This window comes from Sminthopsis crassicaudata, chromosome 3, assembly GCF_048593235.1.
Source record: "Sminthopsis crassicaudata isolate SCR6 chromosome 3, ASM4859323v1, whole genome shotgun sequence".
Classification (NCBI taxonomy): Eukaryota; Metazoa; Chordata; class Mammalia; order Dasyuromorphia; family Dasyuridae; genus Sminthopsis; species Sminthopsis crassicaudata.
In genome coordinates, this window is record NC_133619.1 from 181,252,481 (window position 1) to 181,277,877 (window position 25,397).

The window sequence follows — 25,397 nt, forward strand, 5'->3', positions numbered from 1 at the left end:
GTCTAGCAGGCTAAGTTCTGGACCAAAGACTACAAAAAAGATAGGGTTAGGTTATGTAAGTCTGAAGGTGGAGAATGAATATAAGATCATGTGAAGAAGACGGTGGACTAAGGGAATCCTTAGAGGATGACAATCAAAATAAGGGAAACAGTTTAAACTCATGCCAGGATGTGAGAACAGGAGAAGACCAAGAAAGGTAACAATGAAACTGGAGCAAAGGGAGGTCTGTTCCCAGCAAGAAAGCTTTTCATAATCTTTTGGGTATGGCAGGATCCAGGAATGAATTTTCCAGGAAGATCATGGCAGGGCTGGCACAATGATGTATAGGGCTTCGTTTCTGATAACTTTTGGTTTCCTTTGGCCTTAAACCTCATTGGGTAAGTGATTCTTTTCAGTGAAAAGTTTTGCTAAGAGAAATTACAAAATTGCTTTGAACCTGAGAACGGTTTACATATTTTTTACTCTGTATTAATCAGTGCTATTATTTTTACAGTACTAATAAAATCTAAGTTGTCACCTGATAATAAGGCTATTGTTCTTTTCCAGTGTATGCTTTCATTTATTCACTCCACCCACCTGCCTACCTTGCCAAGGTGACTCCCAAGTGTTAAACACCAACAGAAAACAACCCTTTCCTGGAGATTGCTCTGGCTAGGAGTGGGAGGGTCTACTAATTTTCCTCATTGAAACAATGAAATTTCTTAGGAAAGAGGTACTCAGGATGAAAAAAAAAAGCTGATGGTTGAATTTCAGGAAACTTCATATTTCCCAAAATGATTCAAGAGGCCAAAAAAACTTGCTGCTTAGAAGAAACAGGGACACTGTGAATTTTTAAATTCAGGAGCACAACAATTCCAAGGACACACAGGGGGGTAAATGAATAAATATTATTATAAAAGATGGATCGCAAATGATGGGAACAGTATAATTATAAATCCAGATTTTTGACATCTCCTTCTTCCAAACGACTCACTTCATTTTGTCCTTTTTTCTCTGACATTTTTCACAACTATGACACTTCCCTTTCCACCTAATTAAATATATTACTATTCTCTTCCACCACTCCCAATTAAAAGATGGTACCAGTCATCTTTCTTCCCACTTGTGAGGGACAAGGGTAGACGAACCATCCTTAATAAGGCTACCAGAGAGCAATCAAGGTCTTCAAGTCATGGCAAGTCTTAACTTTGAGTCTTATTCCTCACTCAAAATTTCTAGCCATCTACTAAGTCTTACCCATTTTACCTTCACCACATCTCTCTGGTCAGACTCATAGATATAAAGTTGGAATGAAATTCAGAGACCATATGGTTTAAACTTCTCATTTTACAGATGAGAAAACTAAGGTCCTGAAGAAAACTGTCCAATGTCACACAGAGGGTAAGTGCCAGGTCTTCTGATTCCAAGGTCAGGGTTCTATTCACTGTACCACACTAATTTTTTTTCCTGTAGCATTCCAGATAGAGTTTCAAGCATGTTCTCTTTGACTGATATTCTCCCAGAGGCAACTTCTTTAACAACTTTAAATAGAACTCTTGCAAATGTAACTCACAAAAATGTATGCCCAAAGCTCTGGGTCGCCTTGTTGTTTCCCAAGCACTCTCTTCCCAAAGCTGACTTGGAGGAAACTCAGAAATACATGAATAGGATAAATGGCATAAGATTAAATCTTCTTATTATAGCTCTTTTTTTTTTTTTTTAAACTCTTCCCTTGCTTCTTCCCCCCTCCACTTTGGCTTTCTCTGCTCACTTTCCAAACTCCATTCTTTCTGTCATATCATTCATTCTCTCTCCTCCACTTAATCTTTGCTCACTCTTTCCAAGCTTCCACCCACTACTTCTGAATCACTCCTCCTACACTGAACGGATTCAGAAACTCTTAAGCTCACCACACAAATGCTCTCTTGGCCACCCAAATTCTTTCACCACAACGCCAGCTCTCTGTCCACTCTTTCCATCACCACTCCCAGGACAATTTCTGTTACTCCATGACCAACATCTTCCACGACATGATCTCTAAACCCTTAAATAGAATGATAACTGCGTGTCCCTTCAGCCTCAGATCCCCAGCTGTTACTCTTTCGATGGCATCCTCAATGTCTGACAACTTGGCACACAGGCCCAAGATGGTGTTAGGGGAAATTGTCATTGCCACACTCTCTTCCCTTCTGCCCATGAGACTTAATTGTTCCACATCTCTGCTGCCGCCAAAGGGGCAGACACTGTTGACCTTAGGAAAAATTGCTGAATCTTGCTTTAAAACCTTCTCCAAGAGCCTGTTTCCTGCATTTAATCATCTTTATGGTTAGGGATGTTAACTCTCACCATGCAGTTCTGTTGAATTGGTAACCCCCACTTCAGCAGTTTCAGTGTAAGATGTATCAGCATCACATAACCTCGAGGATGTTGCTACAATGCTAGAGATGAAATAAAAACCATATAGTAAGGTAAGGACCAGAATCTAATGGAAGTGTCTAGGAGGAACATATCAATGTATATGAAAATCTTGATGAAGTCATGAAATTGTGATAACATCTGTTAGATTTTCCCTCAGAACTGGAGCATACCCAATTGGTTATCTCTAAGATGGTGAATTCTCTCAAACAGCTTTTAAAAACATTCTTTTCCTTCTTGAACTGTCCAGTGGGGAAAACCATATTACGATAATCTATAATTATTTTCTTAGCCTCCCCATTCCAATACATCTTCCATTCAGATTCTAAAGGGATTTTTCTTAAATGTAGGTCTGCATACTGCTCAGTGAGCTCCAGTGGCTCCCCATTACCTCCCTAATGAAATATAAAATGCTCTTTTTTACATTTAAAACTTTTCATAGCTTGGCCTCTTTCTACATTTCCAGCTTTCTTAAACTTTACTTCCTCCCCCTGCTTCTGTGATGTAGCCATTTTGGCCTATATGTAGTTTTTCAAAAATGACACATTTTCCAATTCCATGTCTCTATATTAACTATCATGTTTAGAATGTCCTCTTTTCCCTTCTACTTTCTGTAACTTCCTTCAAGACTCCCTCAAGTCTTACGTGTTCTGCTGGAGACCTTTCCTGGTCCTCTCAGCTGCTAGTGCCTTTCTCTCTGAGATTGCCTTCTGCAGGTATCTTATAGGTCTCTAGTTATTTACATGTTGTGTTCCCCGTTATAACATGAAGTCCTAGAAGGCAGAGATCATGGTTTTGTTTTTTGGAGGGGTTTTGCCTTTGTCTTTACTGCTTAGTACTGTGCCTAGCCATAGTAATAAATGCTTGATGACAAACCAATGAATATGATGGTAAAGGCAGGATAGAGTAGTAAGAAAACAATTTCCTGAGAGAAAGGAGACCTGGAGTCCAGGTCCTCTCTGTCACTAATTAGCCTTGTGATTTCAGACTTAGCTCTGCTAGGTCTCAAGTTTTCTCACTTGCCAAATGAGGGAATGAAACAAAATGTGTCTTAAAAGACTTTTTCGATATGTTTTATATGATTACAAAAAAGTAACCCATATCAAATTGCTTACTGTCTTAGGGAAGTAAAGGAGAGAATTTGAAAATTTTATAAAAACCACATTTAAATTATCTAAATCTCAGAACTTATCTAAATCTTAGATAAATCTTTAGAGTTTTGGAATTAGTAGGTGGTGCAATGAATAGAGCACCAGCCCTGAAGTCAAGGGGGCCTGAGTTGAATCTGACCTCACTTCCTAGCTGTGTGACCCTGGGCAAGTTACTTAACCCCAATTGCCTCAGGGGGGAAAATATCTTTACATGTAAAATAAAAAAATAAAATATAATTTTTAAAAAGGTAAAAAATGCTTTTTCCATTAATAAATTTGATCCTCATATCAGATTAGTTGCTATCTTAGGGAAGGGGGAAGTAAGGGAAAGAGGGAGAAAAAAATTAGAATTTAAAAGTCTCACAAAAATGAATGTTGAAGACTATGTTTACAAGTAATTGGAAAAATAAAATATTGTAAATTCCTCCACTTCTCATGGAAAAAAAATAAGCACCATAAACCAACCTAGTAAATATTGTTGTTGAGGTATTCAGTCACATCCACTGCTTTGTGACCTCATCATCTCACACCAATATTGTCCGTGGAGTTTTCTTGGTAATGATACTGGCATGGTTTGCCATTTCCTTCTCCAGTGGATTAAGGTAAGTTAAGTGATCTGCCCAGGGCCACAGAGCTAGTGTCTGAGGCTGAATTTCAGTTCAGGTCTTCCTGACTTTAGGCTCATCTATCTATTGAGCCACTTAACTGCCTCCATCTATTCTAGTAGATGAGGAAGTTTCAAGAATGTATGGTACATAACTTCTGCTTTTTAAAGTAAGAATTATCAAAAGCTGCCTGAACAAAAAAAAAAAAAAAAAAAAAAAAAAAAAAAAAAGAAAGAAAAATATGCATTAGGATTATTTCATTATTTTCCAAGCTATAGGATACATTTCTGAATTTTCCTTTTTGGGAATCTTTATTCTTTTCATTCACAATTTCTCTTTGATATTACACCATTCAAAGCTGATTTTTAAGTGCTTCATTAAGCAGCAAAAGAGAGGTCAATTCACTTTTTGGAGAGAACTGGAATAAGCATCAGAGCATTGACCTGACTGCAAAAAAAGCTCTGAGCTCTGAGCAAATGACTTTGCAGTCACTGACCCTCACAGAACTTGACATGAAGGCTTCTGGATTGCAGCAGATTTTTTTTTTTTTTTTTTTTAGTTTCAAGCAAAAAAAAAAATTATCAACTCAACAAATGCCAACAAAACATGAGCATTTCAATTTACAAGAAAATGGAAAGGACTTTATGTGAAACTATGAGCTTCTATTATGTACAATTTTTGAAAATATATATTAAACATGGTGGGGACACAATTATGCTACTTCTCTATGTCCTCTTTAGAACCTCTTTCTTTTCTCCTCCAGCAGAATTTTCTGGCTATTTTTAAGGCAAAATTTTATTTGCATCTTCTGATTTGAAATCATCTCCATTTCTGGAGTCAGGAAGATTAGTTCAAATTCCAGTCTCAAATGCTTTCTAGATGTGAGACCCTTAGCAAGTTATTTAGACTCAGTTTCCCTATCTGTAAAATGAGCTGGAAAAGAAAATGACAAACCACTCCAGTATCTTTGCCAAGAAAACTCCAAAAAGGAGTCATGAAAAGCTAAAATGACTAAATAAAAGAACAAATATCTCCCAGTGTATTCCCTGCTCCTTCCACAGACCAACCCCTTTTAATAAAAAAAGAAGAGAAAAAAAAACCTTATCAATACAACTTAGTCCAACATCATATGCATTATCTCACACACAAGAATCCTCACTTCTTTGATCTTATCACCATCTTGAACAGTTATACTCTCCTCAGCATGAATAGTGCTTTTATATTTTTATAAATCTCAGAAGTACCATTTCTCTCAAACGTGAGTTCTGAAACTAGAAAATAATGAACCACAGGTGAGAAACATTTCCCCAGTGAATGGTTTTTAGTTCCTTTGTTTGGTCCAACTGGATTGTGAAGATTGTCCAGGAGGTCTCCCCCCTTCCTTCCCACCACCATCAGTGGATTGGGCAAGGCTCCAGAGCCCAGTAAACACTTCCTTCCATGGCCATGATCTCATTAGCCCTCATTTGCCCCCAGCTTTTCATTCTCATTCCACTAACTAGTGGGAGTCCAGGGGTTGTTCCTCTTCTCACATCTGGAATGGTTCCAGGAAAAGGCCTGTACCTAATAGAAGAGATTTGAAACAGCTAATAAATGACCAAGTCTTTTAAAAACCAGATTGCCTCCTGGAGTTACTAATGAAATGCTCAGAATGTCACAGCTAACCAGCTTAATACATTATTCCCCATTTTCAAAGTATGCTGCCACAGTTCTGTAACTTCACATCCCAATTTCAGGGTCCTGTTGCTCAAAGCTGAAGGTCATTTGGAAGAATCAAACTAGGTAACACCTCATTTATCTGGCAGCACTGGGGACTAAGCTGCTCTCCAAGTGAATTATCCAGATAACTGAAACTTACTTCTGTGAGCACCGATGATGTCTTTTTTTTTTTTTTTAACCATTGTGAAAGGAAAGCTTTTTAAAGTGGATTGCATTACACACTTCCCTGCTTTCTTGATGACTCGCAGTCATCCAGGCAATATGAAATTCCATATTGGGTGATAATACAGTTCCTACTTCCATTTTTAAGTTTCTCTTTTCTTTTCCAGATATTGGGCTGCCAATTGTTTGCTTTTTGTGGTTAGTTGGCCTAACTCCTTTCTCTACCCACTCTTTCATACCTGCTGCTAATTTTGCTATTTCTAACCCAGACCAATGACTGGAAGGAACCTTAGATTTCATCTAATGAAATCCAACAACAACAATAATAATATTAATAATGGAATTTGTATGTTTTAAGATTTGCAAAACATTTAACATATATCTCATTTCTTTTCACAATAACCCAGTGAGGTAAAGTTATTATCCCAAGATCACATAACTATGAAGTTCCTGAAGCTGGATTTCAACTTGGATTTTCCAGACCCCAGATCTGTTTCTACAGCCACTGCACTACCAAGATCCCTAACTTTACAGGTAAGGAAATTTGAGTTCCATAGAAGTAAACAACTTTGATTAAGTTTCTACAGTCAGGTAGTGAATAGTAGAACTCAGATACTCTACAAAACTAGCATTCAGTGATTTTTCCAAACGGCAAATGACCTAGCAATTAAGAAAATGACTCACTAGGATGACTTGTAAAAATTTACTGTGAATATTAGAGCAGCTTTTGGAACAAAGGAACTGTGACATATCAGTTGAACTACATGTGAATATTATGCATACTAAAACAACAAAAATTAGAAGGAAAGCAGGTAATTGAGAAAAAAAATCTTTGTAGCAAATTTCCGTGATATCAACCTTATTTCTAAAACATAAATAATTGATACATATTTATAATCATAAGAGCCATTCTCAAATGATAATTAATCAAAGGACACAAACAGAAAGTTTTCAGAGGAAAAAATCCAAGCTATCTATAGCTATATTTTTTAAAATGTTCCTAATCACTAGTGAAATGCAAATTAATGAAACTCTGAAATTCTACCTTATACTCATCAGATTGGCAAAGTTGACCAAAAAGGAAAATGGCAAATGCTAGAGGGGTTTCAGGAACACAGGTACAATGGTGGAGCTGACCTGAGCCAACTGTTCTGGAAATAATTTGGAATGCTGCCCCAAAAGTTACTAACTTGGGCTTACAGTTTGACACAGTAATAACATTATTGGGCCTAGAGCCCAGAGAGATTAAATTAGAAAAGGACCAATAAATACAAACATATTTATAGCATTTTGAGAGAATGTATGTGCACATGCACGTGTGTACGTACGTGATGGCAAAGTACTGAAAAGTATGGCAGATTCCCATTATTAGATAGATAAATGATGATTGTGGCTTAGTAGCTTTTCAGTTGAATTTGGCTCTTTGTGATCTGTTTGTCCCTTCTATCGGTAGCTCATTTTATAGATGAAGAGCAGAGGACAGGATTTGGTGACTTGCTCAGGGTCACACAGCCACTAAGTATCTGAGGCCACATTTGAATTCAGGAAGATGAGTTTTCCTGACTCCGGGTTTAGCACTCATTTCACAACACAGCCTCTCCTCAAATTAAGGTAGTAAAATACTAGTATGCTGTAGATAAGGTGAAGGAAACAGTTGCAAGAAGGCAAAAGTAAAATGAACAGAAATAGGAGATATTTTATACTGCAAGAACATTGTAAAGATGAACAACTTTGAAAGACTTTGAAAGATTCTAATCAATGCAGTGACTAATCATGAATTTAGAGAATTCATGATGAAATATGCTATCCATTTCCTGATAGAGAAATGATAATCAGGGTGCATACTGAGCCGTTGGACATTTTTTTTGGACATTGACAATGAAGGAATTTGTTTAGCTTAACTGTGCATATTTGTTTTTCTTTCTTTCTTTTTTTTTTTTCAATGAAGAGAAAGTGGATTTTTGTTCACTGAAAAATTTTAAATACTCTAGAAACCAAAGATAAATATCATATACATAAGCAACCATTCATCCAACAAATATTAACAAGGTTTTTACTACAGATGGAATGCTATGCTAAGCACTGGAGGAAATGCAAAGTTTAGATAAGACACACTTCTTGGAGCTTATGCTTTAGTTGTTTGTTTAAAAAAGAAAAAAAAAAACTATGCTAGAGTTAATAAAGCTGGGAATGCCTGCAATGGAAACAATGCAATGCTGTACTTGGAGTCTGTAGAAGCAAGTTCAGTCATTTAACCCTCTTTAATCCTCAGTTTCCTCATCTGTAAATGGGGGGAAATATTATTTACCTTACTTCATGGTATATTTATAAATAATTTTAAAAATCTTAAAATAGAAATTTGTTTTTGTTACAATTTAAATATTGTAATTAAAATATTTAAATATTGTTGGAAAAACAATCTCTGGCCAAATGAGACTATGGATGGATTTTTTTCTTCTGGTTTACTCTGGAATTTGGGGATTCTATTCTGGTTCTACACAACTGAGAAGATAATTATGTATTTTAACAATGTAACTTCAAATTCTCACTTATATACATGATGCTTTGCCATTCTCAAAATTTCACATATATAGTTATTGATTCCACTTTCCTTGGCAAGCTTTAGGGAAGGGTGGAAGCTGCTCAGAAGCTACCATGATGTGACCTGGAAAAGTAAATGGATGGAAAACTATTCAAAACTTCCAAAAGCACCTGAATGTTTCTCAGTATTCTTGATCAAGACACTATCTTTATTTAAAAATACAATTGCCATTCAGGACCTATCACACACCTATCTTTCCAGTCTTCTTATACCTTGTTCCTCCCCATATAATCTGCCTTCCATTGTCACCCATCAACTTGCTATTCCTTGAACAAGATACTTTATTTCCTGACTCTAGGCACTTAACATTCTTGAAATCACAGTGCCTGGCATATATTAGGTGCTTAATAAATGCTTGTTTCTTTCTCTCTTCATTTCTCCATGGCTGGAATTTTTTCCTGCTAATCTCTGCCTTCTGTCTTCCCTGCTTCTATTAAGACCCAGTTAATGCTAGCTTCTCTCCGTTGATTATTTCCAATTTATTGCATACACACAGAGACAGAGACAGAGAGACAGAGAGAGAGTTCGTATATAGTTTTTCAGGAGGCAACTAGGTGGCTCAGTGAATACAGAGGTGTCTTTAGTCAAGAAGACTTAGTTCAAATTCAGCTTCAGATACTTACTAACTGTGTGACCAGGGCCAAGTTTGTCTCATTTTCCTAATGTGTAAAACAAGCAGAAGGAAATGGGGAAACCACTCCAGTGTCTTTATCAATACTTGGCACATAGCACACAGTGCCTGGCACATAGTAGATGCTTAATAAATCCTTCTTGACTGATTGAATTTCCCAAAGAGAGATTACATGGGTTGTCATCTGTATTGTGGAAACATCACTGGGGTCTTGATTGATGAGTTACTTCCTAGGAATAACAATTTTAAGAAGAATCTTACCATTTAACCTGAGCCATGTCTGTACTCTCCCATTTCTTCTTAACTGTGATACTTTTTAAAATTTTATTTTATTTTTTATGTTAAACATGGTAAAAATAATATATAAATCCAATATAGGCATACATATTTACACAATTGTCTCATTGCACAAGAAAAGTCAGATCATAAAGGAAAAAATGAGAAAAAATAAAATTCAAGCAAACAACAGAAGAAGTGAAAATTCTGTATTGTGATCCAAATTCAGTTCCCACAGTCCTCTCTCTGTGTAGATGGCTCTCATCATCACAAGATCATTGGAATTGGCCTCAATCATCTCATCGTTGGAAAAAGTCATATCCATCAGAATTGATCATCATATAATATTGCTGTTGCTTTGTATAATCTGGTTCTGCTCATTTCACCCAGCATCAATTCATGAAAATTGCTCAGGCCCCTCTAAAATCATTCTGTCGATCATTTCTCATAAAACAATAATATTCCACAAAACTCAGCCATTTTCCAATTGATGGGCATCCATTCAGTTTCCAGTTCTAACCATTAACAAAAAGGGCTGTCACAAACATTTTTGCACATGTGGGACCCTTTTCCTCCTTTAAGATCTCGTCAAAGGGTATGCACAGTTTGATAACTTTTTGAGCATAGTTCCAAATTATTCTCCAGAATGATTAGATTTTTTCACAGTTCCATCAACAATATATCAGTGTCCCAATTTTCCCACATCCCTCCAATATTTGTCATCATCTTTTCCTGTCATCTTAGCCAATCTGAGGAGTGTGTAGTGGTATCTCAGTTATCTTAAATTTGTATTTCTCTAATCAATAAGTGATTTGGAACACCTTATCATATGACTAGAAATAGTTTCAATTTCTCCATCTCAAAATTTTCTGTTCATATCCTTTGACCATTTATCAATTGGGAAATGACTTGAATTCTTATAAATTTGAGTCAATTCTCCATATATTTTAGAAATGAGGCCTTTATCAGAACCCTTGGATGTAAAAATGTTTTCCCAGTTTATTGCTTCCCTTCTAATCTTGTCTACATTAGTTTTACTTGTATAAAAACTTTTTAGCTTAATATAATCAAAATTATCTATTTGGTGTTCAATAATGATCTCTAGTTCTTTAGTCACAAATTCGTTCCTTCTTCACAGATCTGAGAGGTGAACTATCATATTCCTTCTAATTTGTTTGTAATATCATTATGTTTAATTCATGAACCCATTTAGACCTTATCTTGGTGTATGGTGTTAAATGTGGATTGAGCTCTAATTTCTTCCACACTAAGTTTCCAATTTTTCCAGCAGTTTTTGTCAAATAATGGCTTCTGGAGTGAAAAGCATGCTGGAGACAGGAAAACTTCAAATTCTATCTCAGACTCTTCTTTACCTGTATGATCTTTGGAAAGTCATTTAGTTTTAGCCAAGATTTCTTCATTGTTAAAGAGAATAAAAATAACTTTTATCTCAGGGTTGTTATGAGAACAAAATAGGTAATGTTCTTTGAAAATATTAGGACTCCAAATGAATTCAATCCACTATCATTATCATATTATTATATAGTGAATAAGAAATGAATATTAGTGAATCCCACTGTGCCATCTGGATGTCACAAAAAATTCCATGTTATTATTTGAATTATCATAATTCTGCTGGTTTACCCTCCAGAAGACTGTTACAAAAGCCCCTGAATAATATAGTAGGTGTACAGATTAAAGAAATCAAAATCCATTAATAGGTGGGCTGTCTGTCCAATATTATTCCTTGACCAATCCTAAATGGAATTAGTAACTTTCACTAATACTCTCATAAAATTAATGTAAATTTTTTTGCTTCTTTAATGAAGTTTTAAAATAGATTTCTTCATCATTTTTATGGCAATGATATGATTTGCTTTCTTTAAATTAGTCTTTAGAGTACTAGTTTCTGAAACAAAACACAATATTACGTTAGTCTTATCACTTATTTTCTGATTTTAGAAATCTGAATTCTGATGGGCTATTATATATATATATATATATACATATATGTGTGTATATGTATATATATATACATATATGTGTGTATATATATATATATATATATATATATATATATATATATATATATATATATATATATATATATATATATATATAAAACATCTGAGAATCAGACTGGATGAAATCAGCAGTGCAAGAGTTCCATTTTAAAATCACACTTTTCCCATTCATGCTTTCTGTGATATAAATACATGTGTGAATAATACGCTTTTAACATAAATTTAAACCTCAAAGATAATCATGAAAAGGACATTATAGATTCTAATTAAAAAGCATTGAGATAATATTAATGTAATTATCTTCCATGCCTAGCACAGTGCCTTGCATTTCATAAATGTTTAAATGAATCTTTAAAAAAAAAAGTCTGACAAATCACAGTAGACTATAGATGACATTTGGCATTCTATTTTAATAGGGCTTTTATTTTTGGAGAAATAAAACAGACTAGTCTACATAATTAGTAAATTTATAAGATTTTAAGTAAATGTGAGCTTATTTCATCATTGATGATGCTTAATTTCAGTTTCCAAATAGCTGGATTTAATTGCAATATATGGAGTTATAACAGATTCAATCAGTCCTAGGATCTGATTGCATATTTCTGTACTCATTGACAAGTGCTTCAGGTGGCAAATGGTTGAGTAGAAGACAAATTGCTAATAGATAGAGTAAGAAATAAAGAGTAGTAAGGGAATGGCTTTAGTCATAAAGCACAGCATGATTTTTTAATCTTTAAAATAAAATGATCTGTACATGTTTAGAGGAAACAAGGAAAGCAAAAGAGATACTTTCCAGAGAGGGTCTAACTAAAGTAACAGGTAGAAAGATAGTTCATGAGAACAGTGATCTGTAGTAAGCAAGAAGGGATCTTAAATGCTATTTAGGAAACTGATGTTCAGGAAAAATAATGACTTGTCCTATGGTCAAACATGGAATACTGTCATGTTGTAAGTAATGAGGAAATAAATGTCAGAGAGATGGAAAGACATATAAGAACTGATGCAGGGAAACAGGCAAAAACCAGAAAAATTTATATTACATAAAAAAAAAAAAATCAGCAATTTTGAAGATTTTTATAAACTGATAAGGGACAAAATGAACAGAACCAGAATAATTTATACACCACAAATAAACAACTTTGAAAGCTAGAAGAACTATTTTCCATACAAATGATCATCCAGAATTCTCAAGAATTAATAATAAAGCATGAATCAATAAATATTTGTTAGGCATCTATTATATGCTAAGTATTGTGCTAAGCAATAGGTACTATAAAAAGAGACAAAAGACAGTCCTTGTCCTTCAAAGAACTTAGTACACAGTGCCTTGCATAGCAGGAGAGACAACATGCAAACAAATTTATATAAAGCAAATTATGTATAGGCTAATAAAAAGGTATCTAAGAAGAAAAGAAAAAAAAGCCTTGGAATTAAGAGTAGGTTAGGGAATGCTTCTTGTAAAAGGGAGGTTTTTATTTGAGATTGAAAGGAAGTCAGAATTTGTAGTAGAGAAGTGAGCATTCCAGACATGCAGGTCAGTCATAGAAAATATTTATAATGTAAAAAAACAATACACATCAATAAAACTTAAAAAGGAAACCAAAAGCAAAATAGGCTGTCTCAAAAGCTTTCCCACCTTCAAGCAGAGACTGGATGACCACTAGTTGGGTATGCTACAATATAATTTTGACTAGATGAACACAGATATTTTTTAACTCTTACACTTGTCATATGCATCTTTTAGGCAATTGAGGCAGCATGGCACAGTGTACCTACAGTGTCAAGACACCTAGGTTCAAGTCCTGACTGATACCAGATGAGGCCATGTTCCACTTCATTTATAACTCTACTCTGAACGCCTTTTCTCCTTCTTCCTCCTTGTCTTACACAACTTATTACAGAGTCCTTCCCCTTAGCATCCTCTTTAGCTTTCTTTTATGTGTTACTTTCCCCTTTTAATACGTAAACTTTTGGGAAGCTGGGGCTATATTGCTCCAATTTATTTTCCCAACACTTAGCATATGGCAAATGTTTTCTCTATTAGTTGTCTGAGTTTGGGCAAGTCACAATCTCTACAAGGCTTAGTTTCCTATTTATTGGAAGATGGAACTGGACTAGATCACCTTTCTGGTTACTCCCAGGACTAATATTATATTGAAAGTCAATGAGATATGGCATGGTATAAAGGACAGAGAATCAGCTTTGTAGTGAGGAAAACTTTCTTCTAAAGCATTATGTCACATCACTTAATTTCCTCATTTACAATGAATAATAGCGCCTACTTTAGATTTTAAACACACACACATACATATATACACACATTAATATATATATATATATGTATATATATATATCTGTGTATATATATTGACATAATGCTAATGATGATGATAATTGATCCATTAATCCATTTATAAATATTTCAGAGTATAGGGCCAGTCTTGAATCAACTTCTGTGGCATCCTAGTTACTACTCACCAATATCTTCAAAGATTTATCTTCTTATCTCATAATGAGGATTCTCATGACAACCAAAATTCTAGAAGAGCTTTTTCGTCTATATTTCCCCATGTCACAAAAGATATTTACCCCTGCCCAACAGTATTTAGTAAAATGGAACAATTAATTGTTGTATGCTATAGGAATCAGGTGAAGATATGAAATCGATGAGACAGGCCTTGCCACTGTTGAGTAACTGGAGGCTCCTCTAAGATGGATGAATTCTTTCCTATTGGTATACCATGAAAAACCAAATAAGACCATTGGGATGAGGGATGCAGGGTTGGGACAAAGACAGTTATTGCAGACCTTCAAGACTAAATATGGATCAGCTTTCAAGGTCTAACAATGCAATTCTAGGAGGGCATAGAAGGGAAGATTACCTTATAGAGTACACACTGACTACCTGATATGATCATTCTTGATGAATGAGCCATCATTTGAGAGACCAGTAAAAACTGAACTTCTATCATAAAACCACAAGTGAACATATCTATATCATAGTGCATTTTTGCAAATTTTGTTAAACATTTCTCATTACATTTAATCTAGTTCTGTCTAACTTGGGCATGCAACTGCAGAATTTGAACTGGAAATTATTTCTTGGAGACAGGAAAGTTATCTCTGTTAGGGAAAATTTAAAGGGAATCCTGAAGATGGTTTTGCCCTCTAGATAATCTAGTTTTAATTATTATTATTTTTTTTGGCCTTAAGTAATAGAACCTAGCACTATAATATATTTTTAGGTGAAGTGTTTAAGAAAACAAAAGAACATGGATTAAATCTTTAAGTTGTAAGGTTAATTAATCTCTTCCTCATCCAAATATAGTAATTCTTCTGACAGACAGTTGGAAAATTAGGTACCCATTAAGACTTTAATCAGCAACAATTAATCAGCATTTATTTATCACCTATTATGTGCTGGGTACTGTCGTAGGTGCTGAGAATACAAAGACAAATGTGACTCAATCTATGAATTCAAGGGCCTTACTTTCCATTGGGAGAGAACCTGACTGACTTATAGATGTTAGATTTCTGAGGAAGAGGGAATTTGAGAGAAAACTGCAAGAAAGCCATGTGATAGCAAGAGTTATCAATAGATTTTTCTTATTTATACTGGAGAGTGGACTTTTCCACTTTCATTAACTGGATCTTGAAGCTAGATTTTCACAGTGATGATAAGTAAACAAGGATGTTAAGACAACATTGCCAAAGTTAGTATCTTGTAATTCATAACAGATTACAAATAATTCTATATTTAGTTCTCAACTTACTTTGTTTCTCAGAATCCCATTTCTTTCAAGACTTAAGTTCAAATGTCACCTTCCAAATGTGTTTCATGATTTCCTTCCCACTCACTGGCCCACACCATTTATTACTAGTTTTTAATTTAAAATACCCTGTATCTGATTTGTACAAATTCTGTATAAGCACTTCCTTGGTGGAATGTAAGCTCTTTGAGGACAGGGACTGTATTACTTTTGTTTTTGTATCCTCAGCATCTAGCATGGTGTCAAAAAAGTAGCAAGTGGTTAATAAAAGCTGATTTTAGTCTTATTGGTGGTTCTTCTTCTAGCTGTCAGAAGTATCTAGAATAATTTGGGAGGCAGATGAGCTCCATCTTACAACCTCTACTATTTTGTAAATCAAGAGGCCTATCAAACAATGCTCCCAGTATGTGAATCAAATCATATTTTAAATAAGTAAATATGAATTCAAAGGAACTCACTATTTGGTGAAATGCTATATGATTCTAGCTATAAAGCAAAAAGACCACCTTATCATTAAAACATTTAATCTCAGTTTCTCCAAAGTAAACTAACCATCTGTGCAAACAGGTCTTCCAGAGATGCTATTTACAAGTCAGGATGCTAAAGGGGATGTTTTACTTGACTACAAAAGTTGTACATTCATACGTAGCTATGCTCACAGTAAAGGAATCTTCAATTTATAATACGAATGGTCTAAAATTTATAGAAATCATAAGAAAGAAAAGGATAATATAGTTTTTACTAAGGAGGAAATATACGCGCATACAAGCGTGTGTGTGTGTGTGTGTGTGTGTGTGTGTGTATTTTAAATGAGCAAGTTATATAAGCCAATGGATAGGAGAAGACACAAAAGTAAGCATCTGTTATGCACCTAATATATGTCAGGAATTGTGACTAAGCTCTTTACAAATATTATCTCACTTAATCCTCAAATTAACCTTGGGATATAGGAAAACTACTGTAACTACTAGATTAATACCAGCTTTGATAAAATGTCAGATATTTTGATTAATAATAAGAGCAAGCTTAGGTGATAATTGAGATAATAGCTTTTTAAAAAAATAATTTCACTGTTTATTATTTCAACAAACAATACCATCATCAGGAAAAGAGCACACAATATAACATAGTGAAGGCACTAAAACTCTTTAAAAATTTCACCATTCAGGTCCCAAGTAATTTGATAAATCTGGTATTCATTTAATTGCTATTACTGAATTTGAGTGCTAATAGAGATAAAGACACACACTCGATCTTGACATAATACCTTTTTTATTACAATATCCAAAAAACTGTATGCAAGTTTAAGGGATCTCAAGACCCCTTCTTCAATCTCAGGAATGTGCCATCTCAAGATTGTATATTCAAACTATAAAGAAATTTAAATGTAAAGAAAACAGAAAATGCATTTTTTTTCAAAAACATTCTGTGTGTCTCACTACCAATCACATCATCTTTTGTAAACCCTGAAGAATTTTCCCTGTAAAGCAAATAATATATATACACACACACAACATATATCTATATCTATATAGATAGATATGTCTCTCTATGTGTTTGTGTGTGTGTGTGTATATATATATATATGTGTGTGTATATATATATATAGTGTTGGTAGCCCCACTTCCCCAAAAGATCAGTTTTTTTGTAATCATCTGGATTAGTGTCAACAAATAGCTACAGATACATATTACTTTGAGAATTAAATACATAATTGTTAAATTCAAACAAGCAGAAGGGTGAGAGGAAAAAGGATTATGTGGATGGCACATTTGGTTGTATAGATTACCAAAACCTTTAGCCTTTATAAGTCACCGATTCTTTTTCTTGCAAATCAGCTTTAAGGGAAATTCTCTTTGTTGCAACCACAGACCAAAATACACTAGATTTCTTTTACTACAATCTTACCATAGTAGTTTAAGAAGTCTTATTACAAAATGCTTTAATTGGTGTACTCTTATATAGAGTCAAGGAAGCAATGTAATAGCAGAATACAGCGTAGAGTGCTACTAGAGCCTAAGAATTTTTGTCATACACTACCTGGTAAGCCAAAGAGCTACAGAACTCACAGCCACAACTGTTTATGTCTACTATATTTCACTTAATTAGCTGTAGCTTCAGTGCATTCAAACTGTGCCCAATGTCTCTTAACTAAGAGTTCTGTCACCATGAACAATTTGAATAGATTAACACTGTCTCCAATTAAAAAGAACAAAATCAAACCAAACTCACTTCCCTCTCTCTCATCTCTAAATTCTGTAAACCAGGGAGAGAGGGGGCTTTAGAACTCAGGCATGGAAGTGAGTATTGATAATGTTCACTGAAGTTTTTAACCTGAGAGGAAGCAAACTGAACCAAACCCAACTGGGGGGAGAAAAAACAAATTAGGCAAATGAATCATAAATCAAATACAAACCATATGATAGAGCAAAGCCCTCTGAGAAGCAAGAGCCCTGGGTTTGGGACTGTATCAGGTAGGAGGTCAGCTCTGCTCTTTGTAGGTGAATGTTGGACCTAAGGCCTGTAGTTTAGTGAGAAGCGGACTAGGCATTTAGTGAGACGTGGACTAGGCAGCCTAGCCCCCTCTTTAATGTCACTGAAGTGCTTTGATGAGATATAACTTTTCCCCATGTTCACTGGTGAAAATAGGTGCCTTTTTGTAGTGTTCCACCAATTCATCCATAGTATGAAACCGGCGCTGTCCAATGCAATAGACATTGTCCAAAAGCTGCACCTTGAAATGTTTGTTCTTCCCTGATGCTTTAAGAGATACGGAGAAGTCACTGGGCTGTAAGAAGAAAAAACACACACATATAACTGGGTTATAACATGATCAAAAAAAGGGATGTGGTGGGGTTGGTAGAGGGGGTACACCAAACACCATTAAGCAGCCACACACTTCAAAACTCAATGTGAGAAGGAAAAGAATTTACTCTGATGTAACAAATGTCTATTTCCCCCAAAGCCCAAATAACCATAACTAACTTTCAAATAGATTTTTCCCCCTAGTACTTTATGATGACTGATGTTCACAATAATGACACTGAAGCACTACAAGATTCTTATATAACTTTCCAATCAATAAAGGTAATTATGTTTAATATAATTTAGGCATGAATTCCTACACTAAAGTTTCTTCATCTTTAAAAGAAGGGGGCTGGATTAAAACCATTTCCAGTTCTAACAATCCATGCATGGTAAATGGAGTAATTCTTAGAAAATAGGATTATTTAATTAACCATGACATTGCATTCCTACAACTGGATAAATTGGAATTTACTGCAAATTAATTACATATTGGCAGGGTCAGAGCCTGGAAATAAATACTTACTTGTTTCTATCACTCTTTGAAATAAGGAAAACATAGTTCTTTGCTAATTTAATTGGGGGGATGGGGAATGTTACCTTGTGAACAGGTATGAAGAGTGATATGACCCTTCAAAAGAGGAAGCCATCTAATACTACTCCATTTTTTGGATGAAGAAATTAAGGCAAGACAATTTAGTGACTTACCCAAGCCCATAAAAGTTGAAAGTAAAAGAACCAGGATTCAAACCTAAGTCTCTTGTTTTTGAGCCTAACACATTTCCCAATCTCACCCTGAGAATATTCTTTTCTTATGCAATTATATGTCTCCCCTTCCCCATCACCCTCAAAAATGGTTATAAAAGCTAATTAAATTGGAGTAACGTTCTCCTACTTATTTGCAAATTGACATTTCTTTGAAAATGGACCAAAACAGACATGTCATTAGACACAAGGGCTCATTATATCAGTCAACAAGCATTTATGAAGTGCTTACCATGTGCTACATGTTGTGCTAAATACCTGGGGATATAAAAAAAGGCAAAAACAGTTCCTGTTTTCAAGGGGAGAAGGCATTAAGCATCTGGAGTGGGGCAGTCTTAAAAATGATTCTAAGAAAACAAAGGTGGGGAGATATAGCCCAAAAAAGATAAAACATCAGAGCACAAGAAGGGAATAGAAGTCTTTTTTTAAAAAATTAATATATCAATGAATATATAGTAAAGTGACATTAAACAAAGGAACAGGGAACAAGACTCATGTGCAGGTAGGTATTCTGTTTTCCAGGTACCTTTTTCCTCAGAAAGACAGCCACTAGAGGGCCTATCTTGCTTTTTCTTAGGGGAAAAACATCACATTAAAAATATAGCTTCAAAATTTTCAAAAGTAAAGCAATAAAGGGACCCTGACTATGTATTTCTACTTCATTCTAATTTGAATATACACAAAGCATGCTATTCTAAACCACTACACTGGGAAAACCATAAAAAACAATTTTATCACAGATTTCACCAAGCATACTACTTAAGCTGGGACGACTAAGCAAGATCAATGGAAGCTACTTAAAGGACACTTCTTCAGTTATGTGTGTTTTGAAGAAAAAACAAACTCTAAACTTCTCTGGACTTGGTTAATATTTAAGATTTTCCCCTAAAATAACCGTAGAATTCTGAGAATCCTGTAATACAGGGTTGTAGCATAGCAACATTATACAATTGCAATTCTAATATATTAATTTTCTGATGTGGTCTAATTTTTTTTTTTTTCACTTCCACATAGATTGTGCTACACAAGCAAACTTTCATAATCAAAGTGTATTCTGACTTGGGCCTGATTCAGCCCAGTCATAGGATAGTTTCTATCTAATACTAAAACAAAATGAGACACTTGTCGGTCATTCAATAGTTAACAGGAGACTAACTTGGCCATAGTAGAATTTATCAAGGAAGGATAAGTACTGAGGGAGCTGGGTGGTAAAGTGGATAGAACAGTGGGCCTGGAATCAGGAAGATTCAACTGTTTGAGTCAAATCCAGTCTCGGATATTTAAATGCTATGTGACCATGGGAAAATAACTTAACCCTGTTTACCTCAGTTTCCTTATCTGTACAATAAACTGGAGAAGGAAAAGGCAAACCACTTTAGTATCTCTACCAAGAAAACCTCAAATGAGGTCACACAGAGTTGGACTTGACTGAAACAACTAAATAGCAAAAGCATTGAGGACACTTCAACTTGACTCAATTGAGTAAAACTCCCTTGCTTCATGGTTTTGAGGGCCTATAGTAAGGTGGTGGACAGGCCAGAGGAGAGAAGGAAAAGATACTCAAAAACTATACACAATAATACATTAAGATAAGCAGTGAACATGGTGTTTGAACATCCTTATGGATACTTTATCCTGGGTTGAAGAAGAAGTGATGTTAATAATCCTGAGTCTTCAGAGCTAGCCAAGTATTGACAATTTCAATACCTTTTGAGGAAGAATTAGCCTACTTACATGGCTACTGCTCTTGCCAACAAAGGATACATATTCATACAGAGATTCAAAGATCAATATATTTTGGTGAATGGCACAAATGTACCTTCTCAAAATCTCATGTGGATGGCTCATCAGGGGAGTGTAATCTGGTTAGTTCTATTATGTAAGAAAGGCTTCAGGTAAAGCAACTTTGTGCAGGATGGCCACAGCAACCCATAAAACAAAGAAAAATGCAAAATGACAATGGCCATAAAACAAGACAGGAGATGGAGGGTACTAAGAATGACAAAGATTCTGGATTATCTAGAAACATTAACTTAGGCTTGAGTAAAGAAATATGAAATCTTCTGGCCAATGATCAACAAATGATACATACTTCTAGACCAATAACTTGAGAAACATTTTGTACCTACTACATACCAGGTGCTGGGCTAAATGTTGAGAAATAAAGGTTAAAAAAAAATCACCCCAGTCCTTGCTCTCAAGGAACTCACAGTCTGATGAAGACAACTTGCAAACAATTATGTACAAACACAATATTTACAGGTTACGCTGAATATAATCTCAGAGTGAGGAAGACCTGAGTTCAAATTTTGCCTTCAACACTCATTACAGCTGTGTGATTCTAGGCAAATCATTTAATCTCTGTTTGCCTGTTCTTCCTCACATGTAAAATGGGGATAATAGCACCTTACCTTCCAGGGTTAGAAGGATAAAGTGAGAAAATATACTAAACACCTAATACATAGTGATTGCTATGTAAATGTTAGTTATTATTAAGAGTAATTTGATAACTGAGTGGATTGGTGTAGGGAAAGACTTAAGAGAAAGAAGAGTAACCTGATGGTTATTGCAACAGTAAAGACACGAGGTATGAAGGCCTAAACCAGGGTGGTAGCAGTGCCTAAGGAGAGAAAGGAGGAATATGTAAAAGATGTTATCATAGCAGAAATAACAAGATTTGGCAATTGACTGAATAGGGAGAGGGAAGATTGAGGAATCAAGGATGTTAAATAGGTTGGAAACTTGAGTGCCTGAAAACGTGATAGTAACGTTGATGATAAAGAGTAAGTTAGAAGGGAGGGTTTGGGGAAAATATGAGTTTGATTTTGGTCTTGAAGAGATTTTGGGTATCTTTTACAGAATATCCAATTCAAGATATCCAAATAAACAGTTGGCAATGGGAGAGTGGATGTCAGGAGAGAGGTGAGGACTAGAGAAAAAAGGTCTAAGAATTATCTGCATAGAGATGATAGGCGAATCCATGGGAGCTAATAAGATCAAAGGAATAGGATGGAGTGAGAAGAGAAGAAAGCCTAGACAGGTGAGAGAAACAGGTGAAGGCCCAATTACACAAACATAGAGGAAGGAAAGTATATAGAGAAGAGATTGATCAACAGTATCAAAGGCACATGAAGAATGACGTTGGAGAAAAGACCTTTAGATCTGGTAGTTAAGAGATCAGTGGTAACTGGGGAAAAGTACAGTTATCCCTTCCACATCACAAGTTTCCTCATTGTGGTTTCAAAATAGCATGGGTCAGCATAAGAAAATTAAATGGGAATTTTGGGGGAGTTTTGTGGAAGCCACAGACGACACAGAGCCCATGACCAAAAACTTATTGCAAATTTTACAATAAGGTACTGTAAATATCCCATAAAAGAAAAAAAAAAAAAAAAAAAGAAAAAAAAATCAAGACTTCTCTACTATGAAGGGAAGGTTGAAAAATTTTATGCAGACTTTTCAGATTGCAAGGTGTGTATGTGTATATGAGATGCCTCAACCCTCATGATATGGAAGCAATAACTATAGTTTCAGATGACAGAAGGCAGACTAAATAAAGAATGGAAGAATCTATTGGAGACAGCATCCTGAAAATGTTAGCCACAAAAAGGAGATGAGATACAGAGTGAGATAGATGGATCAGGTGAGAGTTTTTAAATATTATCAATCTCTTGACAGTTCCATAAATGAAGCCAAGAGATAAAAACAAATTACAACTAATTAGAAAATCCACTCATAAGTTTCCCTTGGTAAGGTAAATAAGAGTTAGAGAAGTTAATTTTATGTACTATCCAAAAGCAACAAAAGAAATTGCATGGGGCATTTACAAATCAGAACAAAACAATCCATCCAGGAAGATGATTGAAACTTATGTACCTATATCTGATGCAGAAATAAGGAAGCAGCAAGATTCTTTAAGAACTGCATGAAATATGCCTAACAGAGAATTGTTTAAAAAAAATTAACTAGAAATTATAGTTCAAATGTAAAGTTAAAAGGCTTATAGTACAAACTACACAAAAGCCTCATATATAATGAATAACTATTTTAAGAAGAAAGTAGGAAGGCAATGGGAATGGTAGCACCAGTAGAGTGAATTCACACATACATGTATATGTACATATCCACACACAACAGAGAAATCTGATTACTTGTTACTAGGAAAGCACTGGTTACTAATATTGGAATAATTTCTCAATCAGCAGTCAGTTATCCATGTACTCTTTGATATTATTTGAGGCATAAGGTATTGGTCCATTATGCATGGAAAATGCAATGCCCCGAGTCCAAAGTGAAAAGGGAGTCTTATGGATGGCGAAGTCTTTCAGCCATTATTTCATGATCATTAAGCTTAGGCAAATTGCAAACTTTCCTAAGAAATTGCTCAAGAGTTCAGCTCACATAAGAAAAACCAAGTGGATGAAGAATTTTTATCATATGTTTATAGATGGATGGGCAACACAGAATTTGTCCATCAACCCACATATTTCAGTAGATAATGTGCATAGAAAATCAGTTGGGTGTAGAATTGAATAGGAGGAAGGAAACATTGCACCTTTGGAAAATTACCTTTTAATGACCTTTAAGCTTCTTTCCTGAAACAAAGGTCCATATTTCTTTTAACAAGAGAATTCTTTCATGGCTGTTTTATAGTTGTTAGTCATAGTTAGTTATTTTTCACAAGTCTCTGGAAAAATTAAAGGTAAGGGTCACCTAAAGGCCAATGGAGAGATATATAGTAGATATGAACAGGCTCTAACATATTACAGGCAAAGAACTGCAATAGAGAAACAGGCTTTAGGATGCCATCAGAGATGTATAATGGAAAAAGTAGCTGGGCAGTTCTTAGAAGATGGTCTCCAGAGCACTGATTGGAAGGGATTTATAGGTATCACATAAAATGGACAGAAATGAGTAAGATGCATCAAAGTGAGTGTCCAGATGGATGAGATCACAAATCCCCTGATGCCTTAAAAAATGGACATGAATGAGCCATGTTATAAGAGCACAACAAAATTAAAATCAAAACTAAGTAGTTAGAATTTTTAAATTGAACAATTTTTAAGTTTAATTTAATCAGTAATTGTGTGTGTGTGTGTATGTGTGTGTGTGTGTAATTAATTGAGGCAATGGGGAAAAATGATCTTTATTTATGGTCAAAGTTTATATTTAAATAAGGCAGCAGAGTTCAAGCACATAAAAAAAAAAAAAAAAATTCACCTTAAGCACAGAAAATTTTCCCTAAGAAATAAGAGGAAGAACACAGGCATATCACATCCAATATCGTCACTGAACTTTACAATTATGTTTTTAACACATTATATCCAAACCCCAATGATGGGGAAGATAGGATGGTCTTCTTCACTTGGCAGATCTCTAAAGGCCAGCCTAATCCTAGGATCTTGCCCTCTCTTTACATTGCTTACACTGCCTAGAGATTTCTCAGATAACTGTCTCACTTTGTCTACCTATATCTTCTCAATACCTCTAATTCCTGTATTATTTGATATCATAGTTTCTAGCAAGTGTGTTTGCCTAGGGAGATTTAGCATGAATTACTAAAATTAAACAATTTTAAGGCCATAATATGACCTCACTAAACAGTCAGCTTTTTAGCTGATCAAATATGAACTTATTAGCAATTCTAGTTCATATCCCCCTATGTAGTGTTCTGGTTAGCTTTCTGGAGGTCTTGGGACCAGGCTTCATTTTAGCAGAATAATCTCCATGAGAATAGCCAGGGATAAAGTCCAAAAGTCTTTATTGTCTTCTTCACAGTCTGTCTCCTTCACCTGAGGCCGGGCTAGCTTTCTGGAGGCCTTCTAGAACGTCTCTTGGTTTCAGTGGAAGAGGCAGGAGGACAGACCAGCCACCAAGACGGTCTCTGTCTTGCAGTCCCTCTCTGAGTTTGTGCCCAGTTTATATACTCTATTACAATTATATCATTATAGTATACTGAGTATAAACCAATCATTATATCACTAGGAAACCATTATTTATTGTAAGATTAAATCAATCATTCTGAACTAGAGAACTCACATGCTAAACCAGATAACTACTGTCTTAATCAATTCCATTGAGTTAACACCTTATTTAAATCAATCATACTGAGCCTTAAAAGTATATTTCTCCAAAGTTCCTGCCCTTTACACCTATATGCCTCTTATGCTGAGAGTTTTGTGATATATTAATTTGCAGTTAGGTCCAACATTTACTGGCTAGAGGTGGCCACAGGCAAATCACTGGCTGTTTGCTTATCTGCAAAATGGATATAACTTTCATGCTTCCTAATTCAGAAGGATATGCTAGAAAAAGTACTTTTTAAAACTTTAAAACATTACATATTTGCTTATTTTTGCATACTGCTTTAAAAAAATTCCCAAATCATATACATTATATATTGCTAGTAAACTCAGAGAAAACAAAACAAAAAACAAAAAAATAAGAAATAGTTGTTTATAAGGCTAAGATGTTCCTTATTGATGGGAATGTC

The 25,397-nt window shown here is 35.0% G+C and overlaps 1 protein-coding gene across 7 annotated transcripts in view; it reads right to left on the minus strand.

The window, feature by feature from the left end:
• Positions 1-16,589: 16,589 nt before the first annotated feature.
• The window catches only part of NCK2 (NCK adaptor protein 2), a 208,366-nt gene continuing 199,558 nt past the window's right edge, over positions 16,590-25,397 (minus strand). For all 7 annotated transcript variants that reach the window (XM_074299688.1, XM_074299689.1, XM_074299693.1 and 4 more), the window contains one exon: positions 16,590-18,122. In XM_074299688.1, coding sequence (XP_074155789.1) covers positions 17,928-18,122 — 195 coding nt within the window. In that variant the 3' untranslated portion in view covers positions 16,590-17,927. The remainder of the gene's footprint in view (positions 18,123-25,397) is intronic.